This window comes from Mchenga conophoros, linkage group LG9 (assembly GCF_057382185.1).
Source record: "Mchenga conophoros isolate Kocher_MC1m ecotype Shallow Benthic linkage group LG9, M_conophoros_male_GT1.1, whole genome shotgun sequence".
Taxonomy (NCBI): Eukaryota; Metazoa; Chordata; class Actinopteri; order Cichliformes; family Cichlidae; genus Mchenga; species Mchenga conophoros.
Genome location: NC_140534.1, coordinates 32,660,535 through 32,678,052, shown reverse-complemented (window position 1 = coordinate 32,678,052; position 17,518 = coordinate 32,660,535). Strand labels below are relative to the sequence as shown.

Genomic DNA, 17,518 nt, shown 5'->3' with positions numbered 1-17,518 from the left:
GAATGACCTGCATCTCCCAAGGCCCACACTGACATCCAGTATGTTGGGAATAATGTTGAGCTTTCGAGAAAATTCCACTGCTATTTGTAGTAATATTTAAGCAATTTTCATCAGCCGTAATTGCTGCCAAAGGACGAATCTCTTATCAGTTTCTTGCGGCGAGACCTGCAGACACAGCCAGCCCAGAGTGTCTAGGAATTTTCATGTCCTCCCTTTGGGAATCAGCTGTAGCTCGTGTTTTGTGACCAGTCACTTCTGGCTGACGAGGGATTTGAGGGAAAGCAATACTAATTGTAACTAAGTGTCCAGTAGACAGTGTTACATGTATCAGTGAATGCTGGTATGCAACATATTAATTTGATCACTCTACATGCACTGCTCATACACATGAATGCTTAATTAAGATTGAATTTTGTATCCTTTGGCAAAAACTGATTACATTTCTGTATGGAACTATTTGAGAATTTGCCAAAGATTATCAGTTATGGAGAGCAGTAGAAACAAAGGGAAGTTAGCTTGAGTAAAAGTTTCTAATGAATATCTCAGGCAGTACAAGTTATTGACAGATAGAAGTCCGTCAATAACTTGTACTGCCAAATTGTCAAAGGGATTTTCTTTAGTGTGATAATGCTAATTTTGGTCAATTAGGATGAAGATGACGTTGACCATCCCATCTGTTTCTTTTCAAAAAATGTATAAAACACCAGCTACATTACAGCACGATTGAAAATTAGGCTTTAGCCTTGCAGCATTTCGAAGTGTACCTTGGGTCCAATCCTCTACCAACCATTGTATTTTCCGACCATAACCCCCCCCCGATGCAGAACAGCAACCAACGCCTCATGAGCTGGTCTTTACTTTAACATTAATATCCGTTACAAGAAGGGTTTAGGTCAGGGGTGGGCAACTCCAGGCCTCGAGGGCCAGTGTCCTACAGGTTGTAGATCTCACCCTGGATCAACACACCTGAATAAAATGATTAGTTCATTACCAGGCCTCTGGAGAACCTCAAGACATGTTGAGGAGGTAATTTAGTCATTTAAATCAGCTGTGTTGAATCAAGGACACATCTAAAACCTGCAGGACACCGGCCCTCGAGGCCTGGAGTTGCCCACCTCTGATGTGTTTTTTGGTCTGCCACACCAGAGGGTCGCATAATTGTGTCCTGTGTCAATTTTGTTTTTTGACTCGGTAGCTGTAGGGGTGAGAAGCCATTTTTCTTTGGGAACCTTTTCTCCTGTTTTTGGTTAGGGAGGCAGGTAAGAAACCTGTATTTTTCTTTTGGGGTTTCCCGTGTAGGTAAACCAGCTGCATTTCATTTCTAGAGTGTTGTTTGTTGTTTTGGCCATGCTCATCCTGACACCCGCTACCTTTTGGGACTTAATAAACTGACTGGTTGTTGCAAACTCCGTGACCGTTGTTTTTTGGTTCGTCTTCCTTGAGAGCAGGGAGTGTGGGGACATTTTCCTTTTTTAAAATTTTTTCCTTGTGTTGCACGCCAGTTTCCCCTGGGCTGTGGTGTAACAGTTCCTTATAGGTCAATATCTCAGATGTCCTCAATTGACAGTCCCACCAGGCACATGACGCGGCATTTGGCCCAACCATCTATTGTGTATACGGCAGGAAATGTCCCTTCAGGATAGTCGGGCTCGAACCCAGGCTTCTCGTAGGGAAAGAGAGCGATCAACTGCAGCCGCTGTGAGGTAAGTAACTAAATCAAATTGGGCCCAGTTCTCCATTTGTAGAACATTTCAACACCTCATATGCTACATTATTACCGTATTTTCACGACCATAAGACGCACTGTACTAAAAGGCGCAGTCTCAGTTATGTGTGCCCTTACTGTATTTAACACACACATAAGGCGCACTGGATTATAGGGCGCATACAAGTACCGTGTGCGTATTTAAAAATAAAGCGGGAGCAAACCTGAGTTCGGTACTCACATTTTTATTACCAGTAATCGTCATCATCAACAACACACAAGCATACAAGTGTGCATATTTAAAAATAAAGCAGGAGCAAAACAAAGTTTGGTACTCACATTTTTATCATCAATCAAACCCATCGAAGTCCTCATCCTCTGTGTCTGAATTGAACAGCTGCGCTAAATCTCCATCAAACATGCCAGGTTCACTTTCTTCACTGTCAGAGTCACTTTCCGTGCCGTGCGGCTCCTCGGAAATGATGCCGGCTTTTGTGAAAGCTCGAACAACAGTGCCAGCAGACATGTTAGCCCAAGCATCTACAATCCATTGGCAAATTGTGGCGTAACTCGCCCGGCGCTGCCTTCCACTCTTGGTGAAACTGTGGTCTCCATCGGTCATCCATCGCTCCCAGGCCGCTCGTGAACGGGCGGTTCACACCGATGTACAGCGGTTGGAGTTCCTTTGTCAGGCCTCCCGGAATGACAGCAAGCTCACAGTTCATTTGTTTCACTAGTTTTTTCACATCGGCTGTGAGATGGGCACGCATAGAGTCACAGATTAAGAGCGATGGTGATGCGTGGAAAAAACCACCTGGTCTCCTTACATACACCTCCCTCAGCCACTTTTTCATCATTTCCTCATCCATCCAGCCCTTTTCATTTGCCTTAATGATGATTCCTGCTGGAAACTTCTCTTTAGGCAAAGTCTTTCGCTTAAAAATCACCATAGGCGGCAGTTTCTGTCCATTAGCATGGCAGCCAAGCACAACAGTGAAAGAAGACTTTTCATACCCCGTTGTGCGTATCGCTACCGTGCTGGTCCCCTTCTTCTCCACAGTGTGACTCACCGGGATGTCAAAAGTGAGCGGGACCTCGTCCATGTTAGTGATGTGGCTGGGCTGGATGTTTTTGTCGCCGATGTGTTTGCTGCAGTAGGAGCGGAAGATGGCCAGCTTTTCCTTATAATCCGCTGGAAGTTGCTGCGCTACCGTAGTCCTGGTCCGGATGGAAAAATGGCACCGTTTCATAAAACGAAAGCACCAAGACGGACCTCCTTGGAAATGTTCAATGTTCATCTCTTCAGCTAGTGAAACCGCTTTTAGCCGAATGGTGACCGTCGAAACGCCTCTCCCGCTCGTTCTTTGCTCGATGATCCAACGCTCAAGTCTTTCCTCCAACTCGGGCCACCTCGCCTTATGTCCGCGGAAACTCAGCTGCGTTTTCTTGACCTGCCGGAGCTTGTTTTCTAGCTTCCTCCATTTGCGAACCATCGATTCGTTAATCTTAAATTCTCTCGCCGCTGCTCGATTTCCATGTTCCTCCGCGTAGCTGATGGCCTTCAGTTTAAACTGTGCTTCATAAGCGTGTCTCTTTGCCATTTTCAGGGTTGTTAAAACAACGATGTTCCACATAATGCACATACCTGTCCTTTTAGACAGGTATGTGCGATTGTCCGGTATATACGATCAACGCCCACACTTCACCCTTTAGCGTTCTCATGGTGTTCTCTACTATGTCCTCCTTACAACACACAGGGCGCACTGCGCTATAGGGCGCGCCGTACTTTTTAAAGAAAATCTAAGACTTTTAAGTGCGCCTTATGGGCGTGAAAATACGGTATATATGTATATAATGCAGGGAAAAAACAGAACTGCTTTCCATCCATTTTCTTCTGCTTTATCCGGGGCCGGGTCACGGTGGCAGCAGCCTAAGCAGAGAAGCCCAGACCTTCCTCTCCCCAGTCACCTGCTTTAGCTTGTCTGGGGGAACACCAAGACGTTCCCAGGCAAGCCGAGAGATAATCTCTCCAGCGTGTCCTGGGTCTGCCCCGGGGTCTCCTCCCGGTGGGACATGCCTGGAACACCTCACCCAGGAGGTGCCCAGGAGCATCCTTGTCAGATGCCCGAACCACCTCAGCTGGCTCCTTTCGATGTGGAGGAGCAGCGAGTCTACTCTGAGCCCCTCCCGGATGGCTGAACTTCTCACTTTATCTTTAAGGGAGAGGCAAGCCACCCTTCGGAGGAAGCTCATTTCTGGCGCTTGTTTCCGCGATCTCGACCCCTATGGCACCTCCCGCGGGTGGTACGATAGGGGTAGGGCGCATTGTATGCCGGGCGGCAGCCAGGAGCGGATGCCCTGGCAGACCGATCCCTGGCTACTAAGACTGGCAATTGGGACATGGAGAAAGAGCCTGAGTTAGTGCATGAGGTTGAGAGGTACCAGCTAGATATAGTTTTTCTCACCTCTACGGATGGCTTGGGCTCTAGAACCAGTCTCCTGGAGAGGGGCTGGACTCTGTCTCAGTCTGAAGTAGCCCCTGGTGAAAGGCAGCGGGCTGGAGTGGGTATTCTAATATCCCCTTGGCTTGCTGCCTGTACGTTGGGGTTCTTCCCGGTGGATGAGAGGGTTTGTTCTCTGCGCCTTAGGGTTGGGGATCGGGTCCTGACTGTCATCTGCGCTTGTGCGCCGAGTGGTAGTTCAGAGTACCCAGCCTTCTTAGAGTCCCTGGGTGGGGTGCTGGAAGGTGCTCTGTGGAGACTCTGTTGTCCTGCTGGGAGACTTCAATGAACTTCAATTTTAAAGTTTACTGGATAAAGTGGCTGTGTTGATGCTGTTTTTAACATTCAAACATACAAAACTATATGTTTGAATGTTAAAAACATTCAACCACAAAGTTCTTTCATCTAAACTTGCACTTTTGAGGAAGCTATTGTTAGAACAATTAGCTTATAAAGTGAGACTCAGAGAAAAGGCTCTGGTGTGAAGTGTATGGTTTTCAGGGTTTTTATCGTTAAGTCTGTTTCCCTGGGTCTTTTCCCATGTTGTAGTCATGTGTCTTATTTTGAAAGAACTATTTAAGCATTAACATAGCGATCAGAGAGCATAAAGAAGCAGAGAGGAGGATGTTACTCTCAATGTTGTTGGCGCATTTCAGGAGGACGCTGCTAATAAAGTTACACAATTACACAGCTGAATTCGCGTTTATTATTATATTTACAAAATACCACAGTTTTCGTCTTTGTATCGTTTTATTTTGTTGTATTTATCTTAAAGGCCGGTCCCTGAAAATATTGTCTGAGTTGTCCCTGGTGCAAAAAAGGTTGGGGAATGCTGCCCTAAAAAATGTAGAGAAAGTCAGGATCTTTGGGCTTATGTCCGCTAGGCATATTTTTTGTTTGTTTGTTTTGTTGTACTGTACTGCTCCAAGACTGACCACTAGCTTTTTTTTCTCTCTCTTTTGGCTCTCAGCGAAGGCGGTCGCACTTTTCTCCTCTCCTGCCCTTATCTTCCCTGCTTAGCTTCTTATGTCCTTGTCTTCTCTTGTGTTTTTACTTACTTTTCCTTGGAACACTCTCTCACAGTCTGTTCTCTAAAACCTAAAAGATGAATTATGGATTTGATCAACTGGTCTCTGAATGCAATTGACACCCCTTCTCAACGAGAAGTCCGGGCTCGAGTGAGCCTGACTGCTGAAGATATCTACCTATTTGGAACCATGATAACAGGGTTCTTGCTGATCGGAGCTGGCTTATCGAAGAATTAAGGAAGCGGAACCGGCTGTTCAAACCCCCACAAGGCTGCCCGCTGGGATTGAAATGATGGGACGAGGCGTGAGTTTCTCAAAATGGGCTCATTGAGTGCAGCACGGAGAAGATCTTGGAGAACACACGGCTGCCGTCAATACTCAGAATAAGATCTCTGAGTGAAAAACTGGATTACATCTGGAGGGGCTAGCTCGAACAACACCTTTGAGCGCAAATTCGATTACATCTTGGGGAAGTGCACTGCGGTCGTTAGTTCTCAGAACTTGCTCTTTGACCACAAGAATGACAACATCACAGAATGTAAGTTTGGATAACATCATAGAAAGCTCACGGCTCTCCAACGGGAAATTGAGAGACTAGTGTTGGACTGTTAGAACAGCTTTGAAATTCATATGAGTTGTTCGCACTAAAGTAAAAACCACCATCACTTCATGCGGAGACCCCTTCGGCTCCAGCTGCAGCCTCAAGGCTGGAGCTGAACAAAACACCCTGATAACGACTGCGTTTAGACTGTTCCCCCCATTCCATGCAAGGCCACCTGGGTTGGCTGGAAGACTGTTTACTTAGCCTGGCAGGGCGAAGGACACTGTCCCAGCTGAACTCTGGACACACACACACACACACACATACACTGATATGCACACACTCATCCCCCCTCCCTTTCCAAATGCCTTCGATGCTTGTGCCCTACCGGGGAAGATGGCAGTCGACTGGACCAGCGCAGACACACTGCAGGATCGGATGCGCTGTCTACAGCGGCTCTCTTACCCTTTACCCTCCCCTGTTGCTTGTCTTGTGTTTCTATGGTGTATTGATAGTCATGTGCTTTTTGTGCTGAGGTGTTTTTTCTGTTATCAAACTGTTCTCCCACTAGGAGCTCAGTCTGAGTGGAGTTTTTTTCTCCTCCTCTTACCTCATGTTATGTATTTTCGTTGTTTTTTTTTTCCTATCAGCCTACCTTTCTGACATGTCTCCTCAATGTGATGTTTGTGTAAAGTTGGTCAGAAGGTTCCTTTGTAAGTGCGCATGCGCCATTAGCCTGCTGTAACCCTAATTTCCTTCAGGATTAATAAAGTATTCTGATATCTGAAACAACTTTTCAAGTGAGCACAGAGCAGAAGTACACAAGGGTGAAGGCTTATGAGAAGTGTTGGCACTGGGATCTGCAAAGTGTCATCTTAAGACTACTTGCAAGCAATTTATAAAGACCCACCCGGATGCCCTCCATGCTGTAAATATAAAGCATGTTCCAGACGACAGGCCTGCTCCCAGAGAAAATTATGTATTCAATCTGAATCAATGGTCAGGCTGCTACTTAGTACTGCTGTTAATATTTAATCAAGTACCATTTATATTGTCAGATAGACCCTATATAATATCCTTGCTCTTATACACAGCGACTTTACCATTTCTGGTTCGGGACCACTGTCTTCTAAAGGCTGGTAAGTCTTCTGGTACAAAATGTGAAGAAGTAAATGTGATGCATTCAGCTAGAAATGGAGCGGACAATGTACACTCCAATAGTGGATTTAGTGATCAGTGTTCATGACACTTTGCATGCTAATGATCAAGGAACTGACCTCACAGCCCATTGTTCATTCATTATGCAAAAATTATGCAAGTGTTTATAAGATTGGAGAAACCTGCAGTCAGCTGAGACTGAAGAAGTCTCTGGGATGAGTTACGAAACGTTTGTCCCACTGAAAACGCTACGTCCAGATGAACAGAATCAACTTCTGGGATTTCCTTACCTGGATGATTGAGCGTGCATCTAGATATTACCCACAATTACTTAGGTACACGGGAACAAAGGGACAGCAAGTCAGTTTCTTACAGAGGAAGAAATAAACAAATAATTATACTGCAATTAATTTTAAGCAGTGTGTAATTATTCAGAAAAAAAAACCTGAAAGATACGTCACATCTTTCTACATTTTATTTTTCATAGGATTCAGTTAATCTTTTACATACTGCCTGGATAAAATGACGAAAATATATGACTTACAATAAAAATATTTTTACTGCAACATAACAAAAAATGAAGGTTTGTGTCTTCATGGAGCAAAACACACTCACATCCTGTAAGAAAACAGACCACTGAAAACATTAAATATATTCTTACCCACGTGTAATTTTCCACATACTGCCTGTTTAAAATGACACAAATTTATGAATTTACTTTTTTTTACTGTAACATTAAAAATTGCAGGAATGGTTGTGTCCTTCTGGAGCAAAACAGACTCACACAATATTGTAAGACAATAGAGCCCATTTAAAACACATTTCCTGTGAGTTACAACAGAAGTGGCGCAGCACTGACACTGATAATTACCTCACAATGAACAGCCAAATAAACAGTAACAGGTCTGACAGTTTGACCCAGAAGGTGAACTCTTCTGACATTTTGCTTTTCTTGTGATCAGATGATGGGAGTAATGTTTGCTCTGCATGCTGTTTGTGGACACAGCCAGTGAAGTGTAACTTGCTAAACTTGTGTTGGGATAACTAACTCCATAAGCTAAGATTTTGTAATCGCGGCTCGATCACTTCACAACATTCATGATCTTCTCTTAAACTCTTTTTCTTTCCATCCTGTCTTGCAGCTCTATTGTCATCATCCTTTCCTGAGTATTGCCCTCTCTTTGAAAAAGGAAGAAGGGGCTCAGAATTGATGTAATCCTGCCCCCACCTTCAACCCAAGTATGTGTGGTAGTCACTGCTACCACACAAACATGTCCTGAACCACGCTCACATACTTCTCTGTCACTTCTGACTTCATCATGCAGTACCACAGTGCCTCTTTTTGCACCCTTTCATGTTTTCACTAGATCTACAAAGACAGTGAAGCTCTGACTTTCTCAGGAAATTAAAGCTGAATTCTGTGAAGCCTGATCTCAAGCTTTTTAAGTTTGACGCAGCATCCAGAAGAACTTTTGTTCAGAACCCCCGTTTCTCCCACTGTGTTCAAATGAACCCTGTCAGGGTAATGTCCCATTGGTCTGCCACTTTTCTCACAGGAGGACACTTTGTGGGTCTTTTGATGGCTCAATAGACTTTTGTAATGGATGAAAGACTTTCCACACTGATCACATACAAATGATTTAACTCCAGAGTGGGTGCGCTGATGTGATTTTAAGCCAGTCATACGAGTAAAAGCCTTTCCACAGTCACCACATACAAATGATTTAACTCCAGAGTGGGTGCGCTGATGTGATTTTAAGCCAGTCATACGAGTAAAAGCCTTTCCACAGTCACCACATACAAATGATTTAACTCCAGAGTGGATGAGCTGATGCATTTTTAACCTACTAATCCCAGTAAAAGAATTTCCACACAGATAAGAGCTGAAAGGTTTAACTTCACTGTGGACGCCCTGATGTCTCTCTAAGTGATCTCTATCCTGAAAAGACTTTCCACACTGATCACAGACAAATGATTTACCTCCAACATGGATCATATAATGTCTCTTTAAGTCACCTTTCTGAGTAAAGGTCTTTCCACACTGATCACAGCTGAATGGTTTAACTTCACTGTGGATGAGCTGATGTGCTTTTAAGCGGTAATTCTTAATAAAAGACTTTCCGCACTCACCACAGGTGAATGGTTTCACACCGGTGTGGATCAGCTGATGTGCCTTTAAATGACCTTTCAGAGTATAGCTCTTTTCACACTGATCACAGCTGAATGGTTTCACACCGGTGTGGATCAGCTGATGTGATTTAAAGTAAGCTTTCCTAGTAAAAGACATCCCACACAGATCACAGTTGAAAGCTTTAAATTTCGTGTGGACGACTTGATGTTGTTTTAAGGTGCATCTCTGAGTAAAGGTCTTTCCACATTGATCACAGCTGAATGGTTTCACACCGGTGTGGATCAGCTGATGTGATTTTAAGTGACCTTTCTGAGTAAAAGACATCCCACACAGATCGCAGCTGAATGGTTTCACACCGGTGTGGATCAGCTGATGTGCTTTTAAGTTGGATCTCTGAGTAAAGGTCTTTCCACACTGATCACAGCTGAATGGTTTCAAACCGGTGTGGCTCAGCTGATGTGATTTCAAGTGAAAAATCTGAGTAAAGGTTTTTCCACACTGATCACAGCTGAATGGTTTCACACCGGTGTGGATCAGCTGATGTGATTTCAAGTGAAAAATCTGAGTAAAGGTTTTTCCACACTGATCACAGCTGAATGGTTTCACACCGGTGTGGATCAGCTGATGTGATTTAAAGTAAGCTTTCCTAGTAAAAGACATCCCACACAGATCACAGTTGAAAGCTTTAAATTTCGTGTGGACGACTTGATGTTTTTTTAAGTTGCTACTCTGAGTAAAGGTCTTTCCACATTGATCACAGCTGAATGGTTTCACACCGGTGTGGATTAGCTGATGTTTTTTTAAGCTGCATCTTAGAGTAAAGGTTTTTCCACACTGATCACAACTGAATGGTTTCACACCGGTGTGGATTAGCTGATGTGTTTTTAAGCTGCATCTCTGAGTAAAGGTCTTCCCACACTGATCACAGCTGAATGGTTTAACTTCACTGTGGATCAGCTGATGTGATTTTAAGCTCCATCTCAGAGCAAAGGTCTTCTCACACAGATCGCAGCTGAATGGTTTCTCTCCACTGTGGATCAGCTGATGTGTTTTTAAGTTCCATCTCTTAGTAAAGGTCTTCTCACACAGATCGCAGCTGAATGGTTTCTCTCCACTGTGGATGAGCTGATGTGTTTTTAAGTCGCTACTCCGAGTAAAAGCCTTTCCACACTGATCACAGCTCAAGCTTCTCTCCTCCCTGTTGGCGCGCTTGCGTCTTCTGGGCTGCTTCATAGCAGGAAAAGTCTTTTCCACAGGGATCGCCGCTGGCTCATCTTTACTTGCTGGTGCTGGATGTTTTTGGTTGATGTCATCCATGTGCTCAGGTTTGGGCCTGCTTTCACTTCTTTCTCCTGTAATGACAAAGAACCCAAACAGTGACATCAGGTCTATACCTTCAGCTCATCCACAAGTGCCCCCTCTTACCTCACAAAGATAAACAGTTTCACCATCTGCCAAACGTCTCAGGTGCCTGGGGACGCTATGCTGTGGTAAACATTTGAAGTGAGCTCATTTTGGCGATAAAAGTAGTAAAAGTTCAACATTGTGAATAAAATTTTGGCTTGTGTGACTTCAAAGTTTTTTAGTTTTTACTTTGTTCAAATTTGAAGAACATCACACTTACAATGTGCAGTTCAGGTTGTATGTGTGAGAGCTGTACAACCAAATCCACACTGACTCAGATTTCCCTCTGATTAACCACGAGGGTGTCACAGTTATCAAAGTCTGCAGACACTGTCAGCTGCAATCAACACCTTTTATTCTAATGCACAGGTGAGTTATAATGCATCTCCACTAGAAGATGGTCCCCTGTTATCTAGTTTTTCACAGGCAAGCGTGGGCGAGAGTCTACAGCTTTCTACCCCCCAAGGACACGTAGTCTAATGCCTTTATTTTTCAGGGCCATGTCCACTTAATACTACACTATACGGTTATATGGCATTTTAGTTAATATACAGCATAGAATTGAGGCACTTCAAATAATTTCATCTCAACACCTCCTTCCTGGAGATAAGGAGTCTCACTATCTGCCTAATGTCTCATGGTGCCTGGGAGTGTCAGTCCAACTCACTCACAATACCCATCTGTGTGTGGAATAACCTGTGAAATACATATTTGATGTTTTCCTATATGTAGAACCAAGTCACACAAAATGTACTATAGATACTACTAAAGTCATTTTGTCAAAACATATGATCAACACATAAAATAAAGAAATCTCCATCACAAGAGTTAGCAGCTTACACAAGAAAAGACGTCAGAAAGAATATGAAAGAAGAAAAGTGGATTTTTAATGAGGTCATGCTGAGCCTCTTGTCCCGATTGTTTTATGTTGGGCTGAGAACAAACAACCAATACTCAGATCAGGTCCAGTACACAACAATTATGTATTAAGCACATATGTGGGAGACGTACACGATACCACCCTCAGTGTAGTCTGGTAGATCTCATAGAGGAAGGACAAGAACTTCTTTATTTTATAGGGTTGTACACGCTAAAGATGCATGAGTAAGTTCCTTTTTACAACACTTAGAATGCCGTTTCGAGACCCTTTCACCCCCAGCTGTTTCCTGTTGATCGTTATGAGGCCCGTGATCGTGTATGCCACATCCTGAGTACATCCTGTTCTAACCGCCCCTGTGCAGGAACTTATGCAGTTACAAGCAAAACACTTCTTTTAGTGTGTTTTAGTTTAAATATTCTTTTGCTTCTTGACTGACTGACACTTACTGAAATACTGCTACATGTATATTTCCCACAATATCCACAGACATCACCTTCATATCTCAAATGATAAAACATTAATGTACTGAGGCAGACAGAGAGGCTAAACAGAAGGGAGAAATCAAATCAAAGTGAGCTAAGAGAGAGAGACCCTGTAGAAAATGATGAAGTTAAGCAACCAGTGTAGTTATAACTGACTTACTCTGGATCTCCTCTCAGACTCAGGAGGGGGCGAGCGGGCCGGCTTTGTAGTTGGAGTCGGACCAGCAGAGACAATGGGCTCACTGACCTCCACTCCCCAAGTCAGTCACCACGAGGACAAGTTCTTTGTTTAGAGATGATTTAATCCAAGCTCACCAACAACATCATTCAGCTGTCCTCGTCAGAACTAATGAAATAAAAGCAGTTACATTTAGAAACGTCAGTGGTTTACAAAAACACATTTTTACCAAACTCAGCGAACAAGTGCGCATCCAGAAATAACTGTTTTATCTCGTTTGACATGGAAACTTAAAATTACAAAGACACACTGAACGCACCTTCCTACCAGCTGTAACCTAACAGGAGAACGTACGTTCGTCTTCGCAGCTGCAACACATACCTCACAAAAAGCCGTTCATCAATTAGATTTAACACGACGCTTCTCCACAATACTTTGATGCGGGTTCTTCAAAAAGTGCCCATTTTTAAAATGGCGGAAAGACACAGCAAAGAGCACAGTACGCACACTCCTCCTTCTTTGTCTTCTTCTTCTTCTTTTTTTTTTACAAACCTTTATTTAAACATCATTATACAAAATAGAATTAAACAGCACTATATTAAAGGTATTGCACAAGCTCGTGGGAAAAAAAACATAAAAAGAGGGATGTCTTCCTAAACATTTGGATTTGTGAATATGAAATTTAACCATTAAGATTAACAAGTTAATCACACATCTGTTGTGGTTTTGGTGTTTGTGTAGACCATGTTTGTAAATAAGAGTCCATGCTAAAAAAGCTTGGCGATGAAATGCAGAGATTTATATAGGGATTTTATCAATATTAAAATTATAAGTAAGGACACCTTCCTTAGAAAACATGTACATAGGTATAGTATCCAAATGGATGTAGGATTTGTAATTATATTTTTAACCAATTTATTTTGAATGTGTTATTTAGAGTGTTAAAATCGAACACATTAAGTCCTCCATTGACACAGGAGTTCATAAGAACTGTTTTTTAAATGTAGTGTGTCCTATTTTTCCAAATAAAGTTGAAAAGTAACTTATCAACCTCTTTTATGAGTTTATTATCAAGGTGCAATGCCAATGCAGCGTATGTAAGATGAGAGATACCTTCTGCTTTAGTTTTTAATACTCTGCCTTTTAATGATAAATCTCTTAAGAGCCACAGAGTAAATCTGTGTTTGAGTTTCACTAGAATTAGATAAGAAATTTGATCAATTCTTCTTTCCTGGTTTTTGGTTATTACAATACCGAAATAACGAACTTCTTGTTTTATTGGAAGGAACAATAGTTGGGCAATTAACTAAAACAGGTACAGGGACCTGTTTTGGGACAGCCTCGTCTTTTCCCTCTTTGTATGTTAAATCTGGGTGAAGTACTGTTTGTTAATTTGATACTGCTGTTATTGTTATAATGTTTTAATCACCGTAGAAAGTAAGTACCAAAACCATATCTATCTAGAGCTTGAAATATAAATTCATGCTTCACCGTATCGAAGGCCTTGTAGAACTCTAAAAATAATATGAAACCACTGCTATTTATCAGAATAATCCAGAATATCTAAAACCAATCTGATATTGTTATATGTCTTTTGGGCATAAACCCAGATTGTCTTTCATCATTAACCGAGTCAACAACCATCTTAAGTCTGTTAGCTAAAATTAGAGCAAGTATTCTTTAATTATTGTTTAATAAGCTATTTGGTCCGCAATTATCAATCATTAAGAGGTCCTTATTTTGCTTCAGAAACAATGTGGTCAAACCTTGATTCATCGTAGTGGGAAGTTGGTGGTTTCATATGCTTTCAGCAAAAACCTCAAGAAGAAAGGAAGAGAACTCTTCAGAAAAAGTTTTATATAATTCTGCAGTATGATCATCTGTGCCTGGAGATGTATTATTTTTAATAGCCCAATTGCATCTGTGACTTCTTCTAATGAGACGGGTAGATCACATAATATAGAATCTTCTTGGCTGACAGATTTAACATTCAGCAATTATAAGAGGTGATCTGAAGCTTCCTGAGAAAATGTACAGCTAAAAATTCCTTATAGAAATGACTACAGAGTTTAGAGATTAATCTGTAATCCTCTGTTATAACCACATTTATCATTAATTTGCTAATATTATGCTTGAGTGTTTCTTTTCTAAGCTGAAGAAATAATAGGAATTGCACTCACCTTCTTCAAGATCTGGATCTGATAAAAGCTCCTTTTGCTTTGTCTGAGTATAAGCCATCTAATTTATCTTGTAATTTAGCAAGGTTCAATTTATCCTCTTCAATTAGTGTCAATTTGAGAGATTGTATTTTCTTCCTCTAATCTTTTCGATTTCACGTTAAGGCTGCCAACCTTCCTTAAATATTTGTCAATTTCAAATTTTAATAATTCCCAGTTATTTGCAAACTTTAATTTTTCTCGAGCTCTAGATCAATAGTTTGAGATCAGTTCTTTAAGATCCTTTTTCACATCATCTTTCTCTGTCATGAATCGCTGTGTGGCAGACAGGAATTGGGCCCAAAATGCAGGCTCTTAGACACGAGGGATGAACTCAAAACCACAGCTTTATTTGCTGGCCGGGAAAAGCATACAAAAGCAAAAGCAAACTAAACTGAACTGGAAAATGACAAACTAAACACTCAGGGAGACACAGGGAGTTCCACACAGCACGAGGAACGACGTGACACTGACTCAGAGAAACACAGGGTTTAAATACACTGGGAAGTGTGTGAGACACAGAAGGAGGGCACAGCTGGGAGAAATCAGAACTGACGAGACAAGGAAGCGTAATCTGAACACACTGAGATCAGACACGGACCTTCAAAATAAAACGGGAAACACACACGCAAAGACACAGACTCAGAGACGCAGGCTTAACGCAGAGACCTGACTACACTAGAGGGGATATACAGGCAGGGACGACAGAAAACAAAGGGAGCACAGAATAAACACTGGGAAACCAAAAACACAAACAGTTATCATTCATACTATCAAAAATAAGAGTACAAAATCAAAAACACTGGGTCACTGACCCAGAACCATGACACAAACTAACCAAAAGTCTATCCTTGAATGTCTCGAGTTAGAATTGTTGCACTAAGTAAACGTTTTGGAATGAGGATATTTGAATCTCCAAATGTCTATGAGTTTAAGGCGTACTATAACAGCTTTCAATGTAGTAGTAATTCTTTTTTTTAACACTTGTAGTTTCCCAATTATCATACATAGCATTCTTATTATTTTAGAATAGAATACAATTCAACTTTATTGTCATTGCACATGCACAGGTACAGGGCAACGAAATGCAGTTTGCATCCATCCAGAAGTGCTTTAGCCATGATATAGATATATTACAATATATATTAGCAATAGTATAGATATGTAAGTATATTACAGAAATGGGTCTATTATGGTATGTTATAATGTACACGGTATGAAGTATGTTGTGAATATTCTATAACTATAAGTATGTACAGGCTGTAGTGAGTACAAGCTATGTACAGGCTATGAACAGGATATAAATATGAAAAACTATACAGAATATGAAATAAATAACTTTACAGAATCTGAGATATACAGCTATACAGAAATGGGAACTATGCAAGTTGTAAACGGTTGTAGGATTAAAGATTATCGAATGTACAGAATGATTATTTACACAGAGCTATACAGTAGTGCAGTTAAGATAAGTGAGGGTGTGGATAGTTTCTACAGAGGCTATATAAAGTGCTAGTGGTTGTGAGTGGTGGTTCAGTCCATGTTATTATTGTGTGTTTGAGGGTACAGTTGTCCATTGTGGGTCTGTGTATGTTCAGTCCATGAGTTTAACGTGGGTCAGATGTCAGGAGGCAGAGTTCAGGAGTCTGACAGCTGTGGGGAAGAAGCTGTTCCAGTACCTGGTGGTCTTAGTCCGAAGGCTCCTGTGGCGCCTCCCAGAGGGCAGGAGGGTGAAGAGTCCATGTGATGGGTGACTGGGGTCTCTGATGATTTTCCCAGCCCTTTTCAGACACCGCTTCCTGTAGATGTCTTTTATGGCAGGAAGTGGTGCTCCGGCGATGCGCTGGGCAGTTTTCACGACCCTCTGCAACGCCTTCTGGTCCGAGGCAGAGCAGTTCCCGTACCAGACTGTTATACAGTTGGTCAGGATGCTCTCGATGGTGCAGCGATAGAAGTTCACCAGGATGTCTGAGGACAGGTGGTTCTTCCTCAGAGTCCTCAAGAAGAAGAGGCGCTGGCGAGCCTTCTTGACCAGCTTGGAGCAGTTGGTCGTCCAGGTGAGATCCTCGGAGATGTGGACTCCCAGGAACTTGAAGCTGCTCACACGCTCCACAGCTGTCCCCTTAATGTGGATGGGTGGATGTGGGTCAGCATTCCTCCTGTAGTCCACGATGAGCTCCTTGGTCTTCTCGGTGTTAAGCAGCAGGTTGTTTGTGTCGCACCACTCAGCCAGACGATCCACCTCCTCCCTGTAGGCGGCCTCATCGTTGTCACTGATGAGGCCAATCACCGTGGTGTCATCTGCAAACTTAATGATGGTGTTGGAACCATCAGCCGGTCTGCAGTCGTGGGTGAAGAGGGAGTAGAGGAAAGGGCTCATCACACAGCCTTGTGGTACACCGGTGTTCATCGTGATTGTAGATGAGCAGCGGTTATCCAGCCGGACACGTTGGGGGCGGTTGGTCAGGAAGTCCAGTAACCATTTGCAGATGAGGGAACTGATACCCAGGTCTGTCAGTTTCCTGATGAGTTGTGAGGGGTGGATTGTATTGAACGCTGAACTAAAGTCTATAAACAGCATTCTGGCGTAGGTGTTGTTGTTGTCCAGGTGTGAGAGGACAGAGTGCAGTGCGATGGAGACTGCATCCTCTGTGCTCCTGTTCTGGCGGTATGCGAATTGGTGGGGGTCCAGGGTGGGGGAGAGACAGGATTTGAAGTGTGCTAGGACCAGCTGCTCTAAGCACTTAGTGATGATGGGGGTGAGTGCTACTGGGCGGTAGTCATTGAGGCAAGATGGGTTGGAGTTTTTGGGTATCGGGACGATGGAGGTGGATTTGAAGCAGGCCGGTACCACAGCGTGGGCCAAGGACAGATTGAATATGTCTGTGAGCACTCCTGCAAGCTCCCCAGAACACGCTCTGAGAACACGCCCGGGGATGCCATCAGGACCTGCAGCCTTGTGGACATTGATCCTGCTCAGCACCGCTCCTACATCGGTGGGGGAGAGAGTCAGAGGTTGGTGATCTGGCGTCATGTCTGCTTTGGTTGTGGTTGTGGGGTTCCCTCGCTCAAAACGAGCATAAAAGTTGTTGAGCTCATTGAGGAAGGAGACATCAGAGGATGCGGGGGAAGGTTTGGTGGTCCTGTAGTCTGTGATGGTCTGGAGTCCTTGCCACATGCGTCGGGGGTTGGAGTTGGAGAAATGTTCTTCTACCTTCTTTTTGTAATGGTGTTTGGCTTTTTTGATGCCCTTCTTTAGAAGGGCATTAAAGGGCATCATTTTACATAAAGGGC

At 43.0% G+C, this 17,518-nt stretch overlaps 1 protein-coding gene across 4 annotated transcripts; it reads right to left on the bottom strand.

The window, feature by feature from the left end:
- Nucleotides 1–7,386: 7,386 nt before the first annotated feature.
- Nucleotides 7,387–12,530, bottom strand: LOC146567670 (uncharacterized). 4 transcript variants are annotated; one of them, XM_085287599.1, is made up of 4 exons: nt 12,390–12,530; nt 11,991–12,176; nt 10,490–10,549; nt 7,387–10,416 (listed from the first exon to the last, which is right to left on the bottom strand). In XM_085287599.1, exon 4 carries the CDS (start codon nt 10,379–10,381, stop codon nt 8,339–8,341), a length of 2,043 nt encoding a protein of 680 aa, XP_085143725.1. In that variant the 5' UTR covers nt 10,382–10,416; nt 10,490–10,549; nt 11,991–12,176; nt 12,390–12,530; the 3' UTR covers nt 7,387–8,338. The 4 variants fall into 4 exon arrangements, with proteins under 4 accessions (XP_085143725.1, XP_085143722.1, XP_085143724.1 ...); XM_085287596.1 differs by lacking the exon at nt 10,490–10,549; XM_085287598.1 differs by lacking the exon at nt 10,490–10,549 and having other exon boundaries at nt 12,328–12,512.
- Nucleotides 12,531–17,518: the final 4,988 nt, after the last annotated feature.

Bases quoted from the DNA above. Each gene is read 5' to 3' on its own strand.
- LOC146567670 (XM_085287599.1), bottom strand. From the start codon at position 10,381: ATGGATGACATCAACCAAAAACATCCAGCACCAGCAAGTAAAGATGAG.